The sequence below is a fragment of the Macrobrachium nipponense genome, chromosome 19 (genome assembly GCF_015104395.2).
Source record: "Macrobrachium nipponense isolate FS-2020 chromosome 19, ASM1510439v2, whole genome shotgun sequence".
Lineage (NCBI taxonomy): Eukaryota > Metazoa > Arthropoda > Malacostraca > Decapoda > Palaemonidae > Macrobrachium > Macrobrachium nipponense.
In genome coordinates this window covers 45836216-45856926 of record NC_061088.1, presented here as the reverse complement: position 1 = coordinate 45856926, position 20711 = coordinate 45836216, and the positions used below count along the sequence as shown (strand labels likewise).

Genomic DNA, 20711 nt, shown 5'->3' with positions numbered 1-20711 from the left:
TGTAACCTTAAAATTATTTGATGGTCTGTACCCCAAGACATGCAAGCTAATACTAAAATACTTACAATCTTCCGACACTTTGTCTTTAACATCTTTAGACGAGGCACCCATGTTAACCTATGATCAAAAATTAAATAAAGGAATTTGGTTTCCCCTACAAAGAGAATTCTTTAGCCTTTGATATATACTATACAGCAAAAGTGGACAACTGTTTTGCTAGTCGAAAATTTAAACCCATTTATAAGTATGTCCAATTAGTGATGTTATTTACTGTAAGTTGGAACTTTCTTTCAATAACAGACATCCGTGATCCTACAAATGATATAAAAATATCATCAATGAAAAGTGTGTGAAATACATCATATGAAATATGAAGAGAAATACCATTGACAGCAAGTGCAAATAGGGTAACACTAAGAACGACGCTACTTTGCAGGACCCCTTCTTGGAATGTACTTTCGGATAGAATATTATTAACTCTAATTTAGAAAGGCCTTAATAAACAGTAGCAGTTCTCTGCCATGTCCTGATTGATGGATGGTTTTAGAGATTCCATATCTCCATGATGTATCATAAGCCTTTTCAAGGTCAAAGAATATAGTAAAATAATGCTGCTTTGATGCTAACGATACCCGTATAGATGACTCGAGACAATCAAGAAATCAGTAGCAGAATGCATTATTCTAAATCTATACTGTGCAGGTGATAAAATATTGTTTTCTTTTAAATACTAAACAAGCATTGCATTAACCATCTTTTTCACAATCATACAAAGACATGATGTCAAGGCATTTGGGCAGTAGCTTGCAGATAAAAATTTGTCCTTTCCCAGTTTTAAAAAGGCTAAAATTAAAGCTAGTTCCAAAACTGATGGGAAATTGTGATCATGCAAAATTCTGTTGATAATGCTAATTACGAAAAGCTTGGTGTTCTTATATACATGCTCTATCATTGCAAATGGAACCTCATCAAGGCCTGGGGCTATATCTATACAAGTTGACAAGGCAGAATCAAATTCTCTCTCAGTAAATGGAACATTGTAGGATTCTTTATTGGATAAAAAATCAAGTGGTTTTTGTTCTAACCTGGAACGATATTGGTATCCAGATGTTTTTGACTTCTGAGAAACTTTTTCCATTGCACTGGTGATGTATATGTCCATTATCCTTTAATATAGGTGAAGGGTAAGAGTACATTTTCCTGCTAATTTATTGACTTTTCTCCATACAGCTGAAGGTGATCTTTTATTCACTGATGAAACAAAGGATGACCAGGATTGGGGACGGGCTGTTTTTAATGCACACCAGAACTGTGCTCTACACTTTTTATATACTATGATTTTATATTCTGTTCGATTTCGTCGACATCTAGTTAGAGCAGCTCTTGTGGCTGATGAAGTAACTGGAGTTTGGGCGACCACCAAGGAACTGGTCGACAGTGGAAAAAACCAGTGGTTTTTGGAATGAAATGCAATCAAGCAGTGCCATTGATTTATTAAGTAATAAATCAATGGCATCATCAACACTGCTAAACTCATCTGCATCACCTTTGATTTCACTTAATTCCCTGAACTTATTCCAACCTACCATTGCTTTTAATGATTATTGGCGCATGGTTAATAGTATGCCAGTTATCCAATGTTCTCCACTGAAAGTCAATAAGGCAGTTAGAACTAGCTATGGATAGGTCAATGGGTCAATACATGGCAAAGTGCCTTTTTGTATATGAAAGTGAGTAGGCTCACTTGTATTAAGAATCCCTAAGTCTTCATTTTCAGCAAGTGATACTATGAGATTTCCTTTTTTATTAGCTGCAACATCTCCTCACAATGGATATCTACTATTCATGTCTCCTACAAGAAGAAACGGTTGAGGAAGTTGATTAATCAACCCTACTACATCATTACTGCAGACATCTTCATTGGGAGGTAAGTAGAGAGAAGAAACAGTATATTTTCTGAGTAATTACTTGCACTGCTACTGCTTGAAGGAGAGTTTGCAAAATTAAGATATCTGAGGAATGCCATGGCAAATAGTAACCAAAGCCCCTCCATGAGTTCTTACTTGAAGATTATAAGCAGTTTGGTAGGCAGTGTATTCCCTTGGACAAGAAGTATTAATATACAATAGTTTCCAGTAAAACAAAATGGATAGAATTCATGAATGAGCATCTTAAGCCCTTGACAGTTTTATTACAAGATGGAGGAGAAAATGCTGGTTATTTTCTAGAGGACTCTAAAAGAAGTCCTCAATTCTGAATTTTTCATTTTACTGCTAGTTCCTCGATTAACCTTTGTTAATCGAGATATTTTTTGTTTTTACATTAATTATAACATTATGTAGCTTCTCTGATTAGTGAGGATTGTGGTGTATATCAACAGTGGCTTTTGAGTGAATTATTTCATTAGCAATTTTGATCCATCATACCTATTACTAGGTATTTCTGCAGGTCTTGTAACTGGAGGGGGAAAGGAAGGTGGTCTCCCTCTTTTCATAGGTATTGGAAAGTGGAGAGGTGTGTTGGTATTTTCCCTCTGGTATGAGAGCATTAACATGTTCTTAAGTACCAAGTTCCTCTCCTAAATCAGGCAGAGAGAGCACCCGAGATGACAGCCTAGGGCTTCTCATCTTAGGAGAAGGTGCAGAGGAACGAGGAATAACATCCAAAATTGGAGGCACTGATTTCTGAATGGGATGCTGAACAGTTATATCTCAACTAATGTTTGCATTCATTAGCTTATCTGGCAGTTTTGGTTTATGTAACTTGCTGACATTTGATTTCTTTTCCTTACTTAGAAGTATTCTAGCATAACACACGCTAACATGCTCTACATCTGATTTTAGTAGAGCAGCTGCTTCCATTTGAAAACGTGGGCATTTTTTATCAGTGGACTTATGACCTAAATTACCATTAATGCATTGAGTGCCTAATGTGCATTCGCCATGTGTTGGTGCAGAATAGTTGTCACACAACTTGTCCTTTTACACACTCGAGAAGGATGACCATATCTGAAACAGTTGAAGTACTATAATGGTTTTTATTTGTATGAGCATACCGACACCCTTTTATTTTCTATATACAAATAAGAGGGAACATTATGACCCTCAAAAGTAATCAGTATCATTGTAGTTTTTGGAATTTTAGGTATTTACCAAACCTGTTTTGGACACATATTCAATATCTCCTCGTCTTTGAAGTCATATAAATTCCTGTTGAAGATTACCCCTCTATCATAACTAAAATTAATGTGGTGTTTGATATCTATTAACATTTCACTGTAACCTAATCTTAAATTGCAAATTGTATTTTGGATTTTGCATAAGAACAGATTTCGTGCCAAATCTAGAAATGTCATCATTTCCTATAGCACCTTTTTTTTTTGCAAATATATACTGAATTTAAAATAATTCTAATTTTTCTCTTTTGGAGTTGCTATCAGCCACTGGGGGAGTTTAGGTACTCTCTGCAGATTATTTTCAAGAGTCTGAGACTCATTTTAATTTCAATCAGCAAGGCGATAAACATCTAAATTTCTAGGGAATTTGTCACAAAGTGCTCCCTTTATATTACAATTACAAAGAAGAATACTTTCTACGTTACATGTGGCACTAAAAGAATCTTTGCGCTTCTCAAAAGAATCTTCCCATTTCTCATCAGCTTAATTGAAGTTCATATGTATCCCTAAAGTTTTTTTGTGTGGAGTTTCCTATGGAAAGGCTGCATTATGGAGGAGTTATGGAGTTCCATTTGACAACGTCTGTGTGTGTGTGTGTGTGAGAGAGAGAGAGAGAGAGAGAGAGAGAGAGAGAGAGAGAGAGAGAGAGAGGGTAATTGGTGGTTGGATGGTTAACGACTGAATTGGCTGTTGGTGAATTCTGGGTTGTCTGCTGGTGCTGTTGGAGTTTGGAGTTCTGTGCCTTCAGTCAGTCTTTAGTCATTCTTTAGTGAGAGCTGGTGACAGTAGTGTTGGTAGTAGTCTGTGGAAAGTGTTAAGGGCATTGAAGTTATTTGAGTAGTGTGTTATTGGTTTGTTGCTGATTGTTGTTGGGTTTGATGTTGGTTGCTTAAGAGTTGTTGTGCTATGAGGTTTTTGTTGAGTTGTATGTGAGTTCCTGTTGGATTGTATGTGAGTTGTTATGGTTGAGGGTTGTTGTTGGTGTTATTAGTGGGTGTGTGTTGCTTTTTTTGTTGTTTTTTTTCTGTTGGTAATTGTTTGTGCAGTGGTCTTGTGTTGTGGTTGAGCTCTTTGTTGTTTGCTGAGTTGTTGAATTCTGATCGAGTTCCTTGTTGTTTGTTTTGCTGTTGAGTTGTGGTTGTGTTCCTTTTTTGTTGTTGTGTTGTTGAGTTGTGGGGTTGTGGTCCTTGGGTATTGTGTTGTTGAGTTGTGGTCCTTGGTTGTTGTTGTTGTTGGTGTGTTGTTGGGTTGTGGGTTGTGCTTCTTGGTTTTTGCCATGTAGTTGGTGGTCTCAGTGACCTTGACCAGCGGACAGCACAGCATAGCCAGGAGTATCTGAAGTTGGGTGATTACATGTGTTTGTTTGTTTTTTGTTCTGTGTGTAGGTATAGGTCAATTGTCCTGCTTGTATTCTGTAGTGTAAAGAGGAAAGTGTGACTGAGGGTGGGTTTGGTAGCTAGAGTAATTAGGTTTATGTGGGGGGGGATTTACCTGCTTGGTTTTTAAAGCTTGTGATCCCACCACAGCATCAACCTTAGTTCCTTCTTTCTAAGGTGGAATCTTTAAGTATAAATATGCTTTTTCATGCCAGAAGTCTTTGCCAGTGCCGCTACATTATCCAATTCAGGGGAGGGAAAAGTAGTTGCCAAACCCATAAAGTTAAGCAAGCCAGTCCAAGTGCAAAGTCAAAAAAGTGCACACCCGACACCCAAGAGCCACCACACATCAGAAAGGGAAAACCAGGCAGCTTCTATTGCCTAGCCTCCACACCACAACACACTGCCAGAGCCCACGAAGAGACCCCAAGATGCCAAGTATGCACACACCAGACCACCATACACAAACCGGCTCATTCACCCACCCACCAAAAACTGCTTGGTTATATCAAGAAAGTATTGTTGATCAGTCAGATATTCACTTTTACACCAATGGCACAAGTGAGAGTTGACTCCCAATAGTCCACCTGATATTCTACCCTTTTGAGATAGCCCCAATATGCTTGCAGTGGCCCAGGTATAAGCCAATCCGCCTTCTGGGAGTTCTGCCCCTACTAATTGGAATGATTCCACACTCCAAACATATTGGTGGGCTTCTGGACAAAAGCCAGGAGTCCCATGTCCAAAAACCAGCCTCTTTGGATTCCAATGGGCTGATATTTGTAAATGTTCTGCCCTCAAGATAGCAATGGGAAAATCCCCTCACTATCTTTTAGGTCCAAACCATATTGGGTGGCAACTCAACCACCACAACTCCCACAATTAGCTTCAAATATGAACCCATTCCAAAACACGGTCCCTTCTCAGTCCCAGCTAAGCAGCAAAATTTTGCAAAAGTGGAAATGTCCACACCATTTAAACCAAAAACCATAGAGTATGATTTGTCAGGATCCAGGCCTGAAGGCCAGGGTCCCTTAGCCCCTCACCTCATAGTAGTAGTAATAGTTAAACTTAGCCTGCCTTATGCTGGCACGGGCTCTTGCTTTTCAGCAGCCCATAACCTCACCTCATCAAGCCATCCTAATCGAGGGGACATCTATTAAGTATATATCTTAGTATATATACTTTTATATTAAGTAAGTATATATATATATATATATATATATATATATATATATATATATATATATATATAAGGCAGGCTAAGTTTAACTACTACTACTACTATTACTACTACGAGGTGAGGGGCTAAGGGACCCTGGCCTTCATGATTTCAATACATGTCCCCGTAGGTGGGTAGTGCCTCAGTGGACCTCTTACTTTCCACCTCCTCTTAACACTTGATTCAACTGTGAGGTTTTCCCCCTGTTACACCTTTCAAACCTTTTACTGTCAATTTCCATTTGAGCACTGAATGACCTCATATGTCCCAGTGCTTGGCCTTTGGCTAAATTCTATATTCAACTGAACTCAAATAGATGCATTAAGCTACGAATGTCCTTTAATACACAATTCGCTCTACCTCGGAATTAATATATTTTCATATATGTTTTGTTGACAATAATTTCGTCCTCTCGTGGATTCGAACCAGCAAACAGAGGAGAAATCAGGACTTCAAATCACTGTCGAACTCAGGTATTTGGAATTAGAATTGATATCCACCTATCTCTGCCATGTTAAGAAAGTTGTACGTTTGCCGCACATAGCCATTTTACGAATTTTTATCACATAACCATGATTCATATACATGCATCAATTTACAACTGTCCTTTACTATACAATTTGCTCGCCCTCGGAATTTACATATTTTCATATGTTAACTGAGAGGGGAATTTTTTAGCTTATAGTAATTTCGTCCTCTTGTGGATTCGAACCTGTGTGCAGGTTCGAATCCACGAGAGGACGAAATTATTATCAACTAAAAAAAATTCCTCCTCGGTAAACATATTGAAAATATATTAATCTTGAGGTAGAGCGAATTGGTTATCAAAGGACATTTGTAGCTTAATGCATATGTGTATGTATATATATATATATATATATATATATATATATATATTATATATATATGCATACATACATACATATGCATGCATGCATGTATGTGTATTTATTTATTACCTTATGTTACGTGAGGGACGATCTAATTTGGGGACGATTTGAGAAAAATTGTAATAAGCAAACATCTATTACATTATGACAAAATCTAGTTCTCTCTCTTTCTTATAACCAAAAGTATTGGGGCAAAATTTTAAGAATTTCCCAATGTCATGGAGGAGAAAGATTCTTTAGGTTAGGTTAGGACTGTAAATGGGAATTTCATCAGTGTATATCATTGAGAAAATAATGCAATACCCAGGGAAAACTAGAAAGAAAGGAATAATTCAGTTTCCAATTTAAAGTTAGTTCCCTATTATTAAGCACTGCATCTAGCAACGTTTGTCTTACCTTTCTTCTATGATCTTCATTGAGTAAAGATATGTCTCCCTGTGTTGATCCTGGAGTTGTAGTTTCAGTGTCACATAAATTTTCAGTTGGTGGTGGTTGTTGGGGAGAATTCGGAGACGTGATACTGTTCTCTATTAGCAAGCCTGTTGAAGAGACTATGCTGTCTGTTAGTGTGCTCTTGAATCTAGACAGGTTTTCATCAGTGCATTTTTCATGCTGTTGTTTTTCAGTTGGGACCTGTATTTGCTCTGTAGCTTGATTGACAATACCTGACATTGAATGAGAGAGTAGGTGAGGATACATATGTGACACCACTTCATAGGCATTAGTGCGTGATGATAAGCATGGCAGAACATCAGGAGGTAAGACCTGTGAGCGGCTGAGAAAAGTCGGGAGTAGCACCAGTGATGCAGAGTTTCTTAGCTTTTCATTTGGAGAGTCATCAGGAGATATCATAATTTCTCCTGATTGAACAAGACGTCGGAGCTCATCCAAAGAAGGAAGAGTTGTACCCACACTTCCTCCTTTTCCCCCACCAGTTTCAGAGGATTGTGATGTTGAGCTACGACGACTACTGGCGGCAGTATTACTATCTCGTGCATTAGAGGAATACTTAGGAGTCCACTCCAAGTCATGCATTAGAGCTCCACACACCACCATATTAAGAAATATTCCAGCCAATATAATTAGGCATAACCTCCACCCCCAGTAATCTACCAGATACTGAATCAAAGGAGCAAATAAAAATGTTCCAATTCCAGATCCTGCAACAGCAATACCAGTTGCAAGAGACCGTTTTCGTTCAAAATAAAAAGCAACAATTACAATGGCAGCAACATAGCACACAGCTAGGCCCAGGCCTGTAACAATACCTACAGTCAGTAGCAACAATGGGAAAGTGTTTACAAAGGCACTGACGAAGAATCCAAAACAGGCAACTACAGCACCACAGATTGTAACAGTACGACAGCCATAGCGGTCAGTGAGGATGGAGGCAAGTGGTCCAGCTAGCAGAGGAATTGCCATGAAAAGGCTTCCTACCCATGATGTTAAAGATTTTCCTACACTAAAATAATTTAACAGTTCAACAAAAAGAACACCAAAAGACATTGTGACCCCATCAGCTATACAGTGTACCATGAATGAGGCAGCCACAATTACCCACCCCCAACCTCCATCTGGTGCCTTTCTCTCAAATTCTGTTGGATGTGATTCACCAGAATCACTGGAACTTGAACCCACACTTATGCTACTGGAACCTGATATATGCCTTTTCCTGTATTTCTTAGATCGATGGAGACTGGAGCTCACTGCTTCAGCTGGAGAAGAATCTGAGACTAGTTTTGACCAAAATCTAGACAAGTGATCTGTTGGCGTAGGTGTGGCACTTCCTCCTGCAGGTTTATGCAATGACACACGTCCATCAGATGTCACAAGTGTGTCTTGAAGCATATGGCTTTCCTCACTGTCGTCACATGGAGTTTCAAACTGGACATGTGCACCACTAGCACTTCTTGTACCAGCTTTTAAGCAGCCACTGGTTGGTGTACAGGGACTACGGCCCCCACTTTCCTTTGAAATATCTTCGGGCACTAAACAAACATCCACTGTGAGACCAGAATTTGATTCTCCTCCACATGATGCAATTGGGCTCAGACCACCTGGGAATGCAGTAACTTTTTTATTAAATGCTGAGTTTTTAAGTCGTTTGCTCTGACCACTTGCTGTACTACAACTGCTGCTGCTGCTACTACTAGGGCTATTACCAGAATCACTAGTTCTGTTGCTTGAATCACTAACCCTCGGGGAATCACAAGAAGAAAGTGATGAGTAGTCAGAGGTACGTTTTTGTCTCATATTGGGACCATCAGCTTTGTCTTTTACTTGCTTACTGTCACTGGTCTCCAGGCTGCATACTATATTTTCATGAGAAATAATACTTTTCACAACACTAATTTTTGAATCATCACAGGAAGACTGCAACTTACAGTAATTACAAGGAATATCACCCTTACTTTCACATTTACAAACACAATGCCCTTTCTCCTCGAATCTTCTGTCTGTTTTACTACTTTTGTTCAAAGCTGTCATTGCCTCTTGACTAGGGCTTGTTTGTGTACTCATGTCAATCATTACACTATCTCTTTTGCTTGATTTATCATCATCACTGGCTCTGACCTGATTTGTATTGCAGATACTACTGTCTTGGGATTTATGACTATTGTATGACAAACTGTTTTTTCTTTGTGTTTGCCCACCACTGTATGTTTTCATATCACACTCATTTGGCACTTCTCTCACCACTTCTCTAAGCTCACTCAGTAATTCTTCTTGAGGGCAACATTTTTCTAGTTGGTTATGGCCATTACTGCTTCCACTCTGGCCAATATCAATTGGAACTTGTCGGACAATATCAGCAATATGCCCTCCATGGGTATTATCCTCCTCCTTTAGAACACCTGGTGTTTCAGTAAGCAGAGGGTAAACCTCTGTAAATGGTGATGGAGGTTCACCATCCTGCTCACTAACACCTGAGTCTGCAGAGTAATCATGACCCTCATTTGTCCCTCCCTCTGGACAACTTAAGAGGAGTTGTGAGCAAGCTGGGGGATTTTGTTTTACTTGTATTGCAGATGACATGCTCACTTTATACACTTATACTAAAATATATTTATCACATGTGACTGATTGCATTCAGCAATATAACAACAACAACATTTATAAATTTTGGTTACATGGATTGAGGCACAATAAATTGTACACCTTTGCATAAATTCTTCCTGTCCTTAAACAACTTTTGTTATTACATAGTATCTAAGAATAGGTTTTCTTTTCCCGTGCTTTACAACCACACATGAAACATGATGACATAAATTAAAATAAATTCTAGTGGGAATGATTGATATCACAGCATCAGTGGTGGTTTCTTGATTGACATTGCTCTTGAACAAACAGCCACCTATCGTTTCTCCACACGACAATGAATTCAGACAGTGACAGTCATCAAACTTATGACACACTATGTCGCCTGTGGTGTGGCTGCACCATCCCTGAGGCCCTTGCTTCTGCAGCAAGAGACGGGTACATTTAATGACAGGGAGGCCGGCCATCACACTTTGCCCTGCAAAAGAAGAAATACTCTGCTATCATTTTCATCTCAGAAGTGTTTCAACTTGCTGATATAATCCTATGATTAGATCCCCAACATGAGCTATATTTCATCAATAAATTAGATTACTAAATGACTTCCCATTACCTACAACCAAGATGTCTGAATTATAAATATATATAATATTTTCCATCTTTACGTAACCTTACTTCCTTCTTTTAAACTGTGGACTGAAGTATTGCATAATTTAGAACATCAACACTAGATGTTAACTGCCTAACATTCACTACTACAGCAGTGGAATGGCATAATACTAAACCACTTGAAAGTGCATTAGAAAATTTATCTTTAACCTGTACCTGGAAAATAAACGTTATTTTAACAACTAATGCAGAAAATTCCTCATATACTTACTTCACTCTTAGTATCACAACTCTTTTCCAGAAAATTATATCCCACATTAAAAGAGCTTCTAATCATATTAGTCCAAGAGAACCACATAAATATCTACAAAACTTGCAACCCAACATGTCTCCACAAAATCATACTGTAATGCAGATTTTAGTATGAAAAGTATTTTTTATATAAAACAACATTAGTTAAAATATAAAATAATTATCTTAACATAGCACCTCAGGCATACCGAGTAACAATACTTGAATTAATAGTGTAAGTATTAAGTTCCATTTTTCAGTTCATGCTCCACTGAGTAGTTATTTTTACTGTTAATAAAAATGGCATAAATACCTTATGTCTTTCTGTTTACACGACTCTAAGTTATACTGAAGAACAGAAAATTGATTTCAATTGATATATCATCCACCTTTGAATAAACTCCTCTATTCACTCAAGTTTACTCATTGTAACCTTAAATTATTTTGAGTACAACTAACTACGGAATGAGGAGCTATCCATGAAAGTTTATAAATGCCAAAAAATTCATATCTGTGTATGTACATATATACATAAATACATACATACATACATACATACATACATACATACAAATACAAAATATGAATTTTGGCATTTATGACCTTTCATGGATATCTCCTCACTCCTAAATACACCAGCCAAGTCTTTCCTAGATGTTTCCGTGGTTAGTTATACTCAAAATAATTTAGTTACTACATATATATCCCATATATATATATCTATTTAGATCTATATATATATAATATATATATATATATATATATGTATATATATATCTCTATATATCTATATATATATATATATATAGATATATAAAATACACAGCCAAGTCTTTTCTTACTAGATGTTCCCGTGCGTTAGTTATACTCAAAATAATTTAGGCTACATTATAATATAGATATATCATATATATAAATAATATATATATATATATATATCACCACCAAGTCTTTCCTAGATGTTTCCTGGTTAGTATACCAAAATAATTTAGGCTTACATATATATATATATATATCTATATATATATATATATATAGATATATATATATATAATATATAGATATATATATATATATATATTGTAATAATTTGCTTAATTTTCATTCGTGGCCTGTAAAGTCAATTTCATTCAGTTACTTTCAATTTAAATTTTTTATTGCCACAAAAAAAAGACTGGTTAAGGTTTTTCGCGCTCCCACCGAAGGTTGTTATTATTTAAGTGGTACCTCGCCCATGAGAGTTGTTTTTTTTTTCTCTTTCCATGTATTTATTCGGCCGGATGCTTGTTTGGTGATTTGCGGGTCGTTGCCTCACTTTTGGTGGGGACTGTTGGCTGAGGATGAAAAGGAGTATGCATTTGGCTCCTTATCTTGGAGGTTTCCCTGACCTAATCCCTGCAGGACGTTTTGAAAACTTGGAGATTCTCTTGGGAGAATATACCCTCTAGAGGCCTTGCTGCATTTGAAGACCCCTTTTCACCTGTATTACGGAGGGTGTTGATGGTGTTCCGCCTACTAATTACTTAAGTCGCTGTGGAAGCTGTAGCCTTGTTTGAGAAAAATCCCCTGTGTTCTGTTCGGGCGCCCTTCCTGTGTGCTGTAGAGGGTACTATATCTACGTATCTGCATCTCCAGACCTGCCTGCTGCCCTTGGGAAAGCATCTTGTCTTGTCCCTGGTCATACTTTCGTCCTGAAACCTCCGGAGTCGTGAAAAGGCCTGAATCTGTTCAGAATGCTGGTAAGGATATACTGAATATATTCGTTACAGACGTTACTGACGCGGGTCAGTGTATCCTCCGGCTTCAGACCCCCTTCATGATTCTGGAGCAGTTGATAGACAGCCGTTTGTGCATTGAGTAGTGGTGTTATCGACCATATAGTGCCTGAGTGTAACCACCTTTGATGTCAGATCGAGTGATCTGGGATAAGTTATTTGTATAATTATGTATGGAAATATTTTTGAGTAATTATATGATCTAGGATTAAGGTTCTTTCCCTCTTTCGATATCTTCTCCTAAAGAATATTTTCATGGCTTTCTAGAAATAGGCTGTTTTCCTTCCTCCTCCTAATTACTGTCTCTTGTTCTATCGTGTGAATGGGGATATTTTTAGGTAAAGTATTTTGTAAACCCTAATCAGTTTTTTTCATGTGGGTTTAATTTAAGATTTATTTATAATAAATACTAAAGTTTTGGTTTATATTTTCGTTATCCTCTTTGAATGTTATTTGGTGTTTTTCACTGTCTGGAGATCTTGCCCCTTGGCTTTAAATGCTAACCTTTGTGGCACTGATCATTAAAAGAAAAGAGCCTGTTCTTGCCACTTATGATACTTTTAAATAGTTGTGAGTAATGTTCATAACATATTTAGGCAACCTCTAGCCAGGATCATCCGACAGTGTAATTTACGAGTGCATTCAAAGAGGTGTTTAGGTAAGTGGATTAGGTAGATTATTTTCAGTTCCACCCCACTTTGAATATAATTATGCATTATTTTGATGAGGAAGAGAATGCTGCTGCCCAGTTTTTGGCAGACCCTGATTGGGAGAGGAATCTCTTTGATCTAAAACGAGATCAGCTATGGATATTAGGTGAATTTCTAGGTTTGAGTGTGTCTTCAGAGGTTAGGAAAGGTCAGCTCTTATTTGAGGTAATTAAAGCTGGTAAGTTGTTTAAAGAAACCTTAGGTAGCATCAGTGATGAGGAAATAGGGAATAGTAATAAAAATGGTGAAAATAAGGAGGTAGGTGCCAGAGATGTTGAGGAAGAAGACAATGTTAGTAATAAAAATGGGGAAGCAGGCAGTGGAAATAATATAAATGATGGTCAGGTAAGCCGACTGAAATTGGATATTTTGAAGGAGCAATTCAGGATTAAAGAGTTGGATTTTAAAGCACTTCAGCTACAGGCTGAAGAAAGGGCGAAGGAAAGGGATCATGAAATCCAATTTTTTTGATACGCTTGTCACTACAAGGACTTAAGATTGAAGTGCAAGAAGTATGTATGTACGAGAAGGAATAGACTTTTATCCTTCTCGTGGTCAGGTCGGCAACGTCACCCCGTCGGGATTAAGGTATCACTTCAAATGAATGGGGTAATGAATGTTTCCAGTCAAGACTTCATTTACTGACCATGTGTGATCAATTACAATTGATGATGAGCATATACTTAGGTCTATAGCTAAAGGCGATCAGTATGAATGTTGTGGAAAGTCACTGACCCATCTTTAAAAAGTGTTAGATTATTATTGAAAATAATCTCATCAATTATCCCACCCTCTTCATCTGAAAAAGTTTTATTCTTTAGTGGATTATGAGAGTTAAAATCACACAATAAAATGAAAGGAGGTGGAAGCTGATTTTACAGAATCTAAAACTTTAATTTTTGTAAATCGACATCTGGGTAGGTTGCTCTAATAAACTATGATAGCCACAGCCTGTAAATTAGTATTTAGAATATCAGATGCATGTTCTAGTGATTTATTAACAATTGCTGCAGCTCAACCATGCGCATGATCACGTGGAGAAGGTGGAGAAGGATGAATAGTATAATCAGTCCAGGGTTGTAGATTTCATTTCCCAGCTTTGTTTCTTCCAACTATGTTATCATCAAATTGAGTTTGGGCACTGCAAATGGGATGTTAAAATTGTAAAAATTTAAAATCTGATACAGAAATGTAAATTTCAAAGGTCCTTTAAAAGTTTATTAAAGAGGACATTCTTCATAGTTTTGACATCATTTATGACATTCATGATGATAGAAAAGCCTACAGTACATGCTTTTTGGAGCAGTCTAAGAGATACACAAAGAACAGGGTTGCTAAAACTATATGACCTAAACTACACAGCATGTGGTGGATGAACTTTTTACCTGTACAAAGTTATCATTTACAGATGACCCCTAAAACATCTGTAGCCAATTCACAGCTGTCTGGTAAACAGTTGCTGCTACCATGATATCGAACAATTCCTTTAGTAAGTGTTAGTGGAGTGGGGCAGTGGGAAAAAATTGCAAATGATGATACAAGCAATTGATTTGGCATGAGAACTCTTATCCCCATCAATCAAAATCAACCTCCAGCCACCTCAATATATGGCTATTTCCAAGATGGTTGACCCTTTTACCAAATGGCAGCAAATTTGCTCTATATTTCAAATAATTTCATTCCATAAGCCTAAAAAAGTTACATACTGTCCATATTATGATTGTGAATTTATATTTTGGCATTCTTGCCATCATTAAGAGATAAACTGAACCCATCTTTCCAATATGGCCACCATATTTCCCAAATGGCTGCCAAAGCTGTAAATGTATATAACTCTTTACACATCCCAATATGTTTTGTGTATCAATCAGTTTTAGCAAGTGCAGCTGCAAAGAGCTGTGCAGCTAAGTCCAGACTTGTAGCGTTTGCAATGGCCATGGCATTTCTTCCTGCAGCCACACTTATTAGCAAAATTCTTGGCAAAAGTTTGCTACTGCTGGCAAATCTGTCCAATACGGAAACCAGGCACCATCAATCTGTTGCATTCCCCAGTGTCTTGGACTGGGCAAAACTGGATGACATACTAAAGACTGGCTCCAAATGAAAGGCAGCTCTCTTGCAATGCTCTCTAAGTGCAACCCTTGTAGGGGGAATGCAATTATAAGGTCTTTACTTCCTTACAAAAAGATGAAGTCTAGCCTCATTTACATTTTTATATGAAGTGCTTCCATCGTAATTAGCACCACAAACTCTTCAATGATTTGCAGGTCTTCATCTTCTACAGCTGGTGGTGTTGAACGTTGTTTGGTGAGCGTAGGTGTGGTATACTGTAACACAGTCCACGTTAGCCATGCAGACTTCTCCCCCTTTCCATGAAAGGCAGACACGGTGTCACATGCACTAAATTCATGGAAAAAAGGGAAGGGCTGACATTTTTGGTCCCATAGCTGCTGAAATTTCTTGGAAAGGTATCCACTTCATGTTTTTTCCTCCTCCAAATTTAATCCATAATTTGTCCAAACCAGTTTTTTTCCTTGCTAGATGTTGCTATGATGACAACGTCAGTGTCTGAACTACAAATGATTGCACTTGAGATATTGTCATGGTTTGCACCATATGCAGCATGCAAAAGGACTGAGTGCAGCCATGTGAGTCAGCAGTATCCTGCTCTGCTTTGTTACAAAATGTTGTATCATCTGCTTGAGATGAAAAGATTGTGTCTGCCAAATATGCAAATAGCTCAGTTTTGTTCTGGCCATTCCTGAGGAAGCTGGCCCAATTGCCAGGAGTGTTTGCAGAGCTAAACACTTTGTGGTGAACTCCTGTGCCTCTTTTTTGTCTTGTTTGTGCTTTCATGCTGTCTCTCCTAAACACATCACATACAATGTCTGCTTGTTCGTACTTTTGTACCTTGGACAGGACTTTATCTTTTGCATACGACTCAAATGTAGACCCCTTGGTTACTTAGAGCATTTAAATTATGATAACATCAGCGGTAGGCTCTTTGTTATTGATTTCTGATGCCTGTTGTTCTAGTACAGGCAGCACCTGTGACTTGATGCCCTCATGCTTCTGCCCATTCTGTGCCCATGATGGTGGGAAATTTTGATTTCATGTTGAAAGAATTAATTTAAGTCACACTGTCTATTCATGATATGAAAAAGTGTGAGAATGGATTACAGTCTTCCTTTATGGTTTGCAGTGACTGTTTGCCCTTGGACTATAGCAGACATCTTGCGACTGAACCATAAAATTTTGTTCTTGTGTAATGGCTCATAGAATTTGCTGGGTTTCTTGTGTCTCTCAATAAAGTTTGTGCATTATGTCTGTCCAAGGCTCTTCATAGATCTCAAGGATTCACTGACTTTGCTGTCAATAATATCATGCCTGTCTAGCACAGCCAGATCCTTCATCAAAAGGGTTGCCCCTTTCCTTGATTACTTTTGCTAGATTCTCAACCATTTGAAGAAACCTTTTCTGCACAATCTCAGTTTCATCATGATGCTTACCCTCAGATTTTGGAACAGCATCAGTTCTAGTCTCAAACTAATCAATCAGGCGGCTTACTTCAGGACCAGCCACTGTCCACCTTCTGAGAGCATCTGCATCTTCGAATAGGCCGATGGCTTCCTCATCTCCTTTCACATGAGCATTATTCTGCTCATCCCATTGAGGATAAAGGTCAAGTGGTTTTACGGACACCAAAATTTCCTTCAGTGAATTCAACAAATGTGTCGTTTTGGAAAGCCTCCATGTCTCGCAAATGAATTAAAACCCACATGGCATAATGTACAGGGTCCAGGGCAAAGAAGAGAGGAATTAGACTCTTGGTATGACCTGATGAAAACAAACACTAGAGGTTCTATCTGAAGCACAAGATTCCAAAGGTAGAATTGTGGAGAAACTGACTCTTGCTTTCTGATCCAGCTTTCACAACTTAGGTCACTTTCGTCTTTTGCTTCCTGGATATAGGCCATATAGGCGACTATGCACAGCTGATATAAACTGCAAGCTGACACCTGGTGGGCTAGACATGTATTCTTCACATGTGAAGCAGAGATATACAAATATGCTGTTCCATGAGTAGCTATTTCTGTTTCTGCAAGAAACAGATCACCAAGAATTTTGAATGCTGCCATTTCTAAATGCAGCCCTCCAAACATGATAACTGTATCACAATACTGTTATGGCCATTCCCATTGGATCTGCTTGGTAATTGCAAATAGTGGCTCATCAATCGCTAAAGCTGTAGTTTGGCCAGGGTTGAGAAACTGAGTGGTTACTCTTGCAATATCCATGGCCTTTTTCATCATTATAACTGAATGAGCTCCCTCTTGAAAAAGAGGCAACATTGATGACAAGCTTATCTCAAATGGGGCCTGTTGCTTTGGAGAAGCATGATATGCTGCCTGAGATACGGACACAGTATTTTCACTCATGTCCGACAGACTGACTTTCTCAAGCCATTCATACTCAAAGAGAAATATGCTTAGAAAGCACAACTTGTTGGTGTCCTACACCTCCACTGGATGAAAGGAGGGGATTCACATGTTTAAAGTGAGCAGGGGGATACAATCGTGTAATATTCAGGAAGAGAAGGTACTTCATTTTACTTTGTTTCATTCTGGATGATTTAGGCCAAGTTTCTGCCCTCACCCTTTTCATCAGTGCTCAGATGCTGAAACAAAGATATGCCTGTCCCATGGAAATATGTTTGTGCTGTTGTGGCAATTAGATTATGTCCATATTGTCAACAGCACAAGTAGTAAAAAGCATTTTCTTAGTGTAGTGGGAAAAACTACTTCTTCCTCCACAGCCCTTGCTACAACTGCTTCCTTTTCCTTTTCCTTTCTAGTTCTGTGTTTATGAATTTCAGCTACATGTTTCATGATATTTAGCTTTGTTATTTTCAAAGGTCTGCAGAATTCCATCACTTTTATCAAGTGTTTGGGGATGAAATGGTATAGGCATTACATCTAACTTATAAATTCAGGAATATTTGTAGCAAGGGTAACATAGCCAGCCCCAGATGCATCCACTAGTATTTCACGTGTACCTGCATGGCACAAGCAACAAAGCTTCCAGTTAGTTGTACTATCTCCCTTCAGGAAAGATCTTGACTTCCAAGATTGTACTGCCATTGCTTTCAGATATGGAATACAGCTACACTCAGATATATCATAATCCTACCCCTAGCCCAATCATTCATCCAATGCTATTTGATTCCTGTGTGAGCTGTGCACCCTTCTGAAAGACTGAAGCCTCATCTTCTTTGGTTCAACTCTCCCACGCTAGCACATCCTGTCAATTCAGGTGTGGCTGTTGAACTTTGAACTGGGGTAGCTAAACAGCATTTGGGAAACTAATGACAAATATCTACCATTACCTAGCAATGAACCCCATGCTGAGTCTCACAGCTATAGTATCAACCAGTGTGCCCTGGTAGTGCACTAACACTACACTATTACACTGTTACATTGAGATAATTAACCATTTTTAAAAATGAGGATGAAAATTAATTATATGGGGCTTAATTGATTTCTAATCTACAAAAAATAAAGTTATCACGCTGAAGTGACCCAGAAGCCTTGTATTACCTGATCTTTAACCTCGTATATGAATTAAAGTACCAATTTTGGCCTCTTTTCATAAAGTGACTGGCATTTTTTATATATCTAGGCGGCAAAATTATGCATCTAAGTATGTAAAAACTTGCTTTCAATATTTTAACATAAACTTGGAGTGACTGAGTAATTCGAACATGATTAACCAGTTAAATGTCAATATTCAGATATCCAATCAAAGCCATTTCGAAAACCTGCCGGCCATCTTAGAAAATGGCAAAATTGTGTAGCCGGAGGTTGATGATGAGACAGAAGGTCAAGAAGAATCGTTGTGCCAAATTTCATGCTTGTATTGCCATTGGCCCTTTTCCCTTATTATTTTGAAGTTACTGGTTCTGTACAATGCCAAAGAAATCTTCGGCAGGTTTATGTTTGTGTCAATGTTTCAGTATTATAACGGTAAAACTAATATCCTCATTGTCCCAAAATTTTTTTGGGGGGAACAGTTAAACTTTGGTCAGTAACCCAGCCTGACGGTAGAATCACAGTTTCTAGAATTTTTTTATTCACAAAATATTAAACACAAAACACCAGCGTTTTGCCGTTTATGAAAGAATTTGGAAGTGGTGCCTTCACTTCCTACTTTTCATGGAAATAAATGATTCTGAGTAATGAGGTCGCTATGCTAATCACATTAATAGAAATTTTTAATAGTTGTGATTTTGTGTAAATGTTCAAGTGATAAAGTATCGTACTAGCAAAATTTTAGTAATTATTGTTATGCCTTCATTATTATATGATATTAGTGAGAGTGTTTACATTTTAAAAGACCTTTAAATCAAGCTTAGTGGAATAACGCCATTTCCGAAAGGGATTTGTTTAAATAATCCGAGATGTAAGAAAGGAAAGGAATTTCACAAGGTAGCGTTTGAAAGCGTTACCCTCATTGCATAGGCTGTTAACGGCCTTGTGAAGATTTATTATTGGAAAGCTGATGCATACCTTGTATGTTGGTGATTGGGTCATTGACGACAATGGCAGGACTATACCATCAATAGTAATTTTAAATGGTGCTATGCATGGCTTCGAATTCTAAATAAAAATAAAATAAAATAAAATAAAAAAAAATGCCTACTTATGGCTATGAATAGGCAAATTTCTCAGGAGAGTATGATTGGTAGGAAACCCATTTAAAATCGGCAATGAAAACTTTGTTTTGAGATAACACAGTGAATTATAAGAGGCTAAAGTAGGTGTTAAAAGAAGTACCTGCTTTATGAACTTATGAAAGTTCATAAAGAACACTTTATAAAGAACCAGAGCTGTAAAGAGAATGACAGGTTAGGTCAGTTTTAATATGGTTTTGTTTGAATTATTATAATAAGGTTTTCTCTGAATTATTATTTTTTTTTATCTTCTAGTTGAGAAATATTCCTAAAATCAGGAGTACAAACTTTTTAATTTGGTTTGGTCAAAAAGAATATAATTTATTTTGGTTATACAATTAGAACGACCAAACAGGCCGACACCTATACATTTACCACTTCTGGAAACATCTGTTTTGGATAGTTTCTTGAGTTTTTCAAAAGTACTTTTCTTTAACAAAAACCCGTTAAATTATGATTTTGGCTTGTATTCAAGTAGTAGTCATCAGGAGATTGCTTCCTTAAATCATATTTTTGTAAAACCTGCTATAAATCAAACTTATTTTGTAGAACAGTGGAAAAACTATAAAGTTTTATTTTGATCCCAATCATATATGGGAAAATTAGCCAAACCTGTCCATAACGAATTATCCTCAGACTTAAAAATCTCTACCTTTTTGTCAAATCGAATTTTATTTTGAAAACACCTGGAACATTAATTGCCTTTGGCTCACATCAGTGTGTTCCTTTATGATTTGTGAATTTAATTGGGAAATACATTAGATGTAGATCCTGTGGGCAGAAAGTGGAAACAATTTCAGAGATAATGTTGAACGTGAACCCAACATATGTCCCCTCCCTCGACTTGGGATCACCTTAACATGGTTGGGGGGGGGGGGGGGGAGGCTCTTGAAT

At 37.6% G+C, this 20711-nt stretch overlaps 1 protein-coding gene across 2 annotated transcripts in view; it reads right to left on the bottom strand.

Moving 5' to 3' along the window:
• LOC135216810 (uncharacterized) overlaps window positions 1–20711 on the bottom strand; it is a 490710-nt gene that overhangs the window by 105784 nt on the left and 364215 nt on the right. For both annotated transcript variants that reach the window (XM_064252312.1, XM_064252320.1), the window contains exon 3: window positions 7060–10180. In XM_064252312.1, coding sequence (XP_064108382.1) covers window positions 7060–9699 — 2640 coding nt within the window. In that variant the 5' untranslated portion in view covers window positions 9700–10180. The remainder of the gene's footprint in view (window positions 1–7059; window positions 10181–20711) is intronic.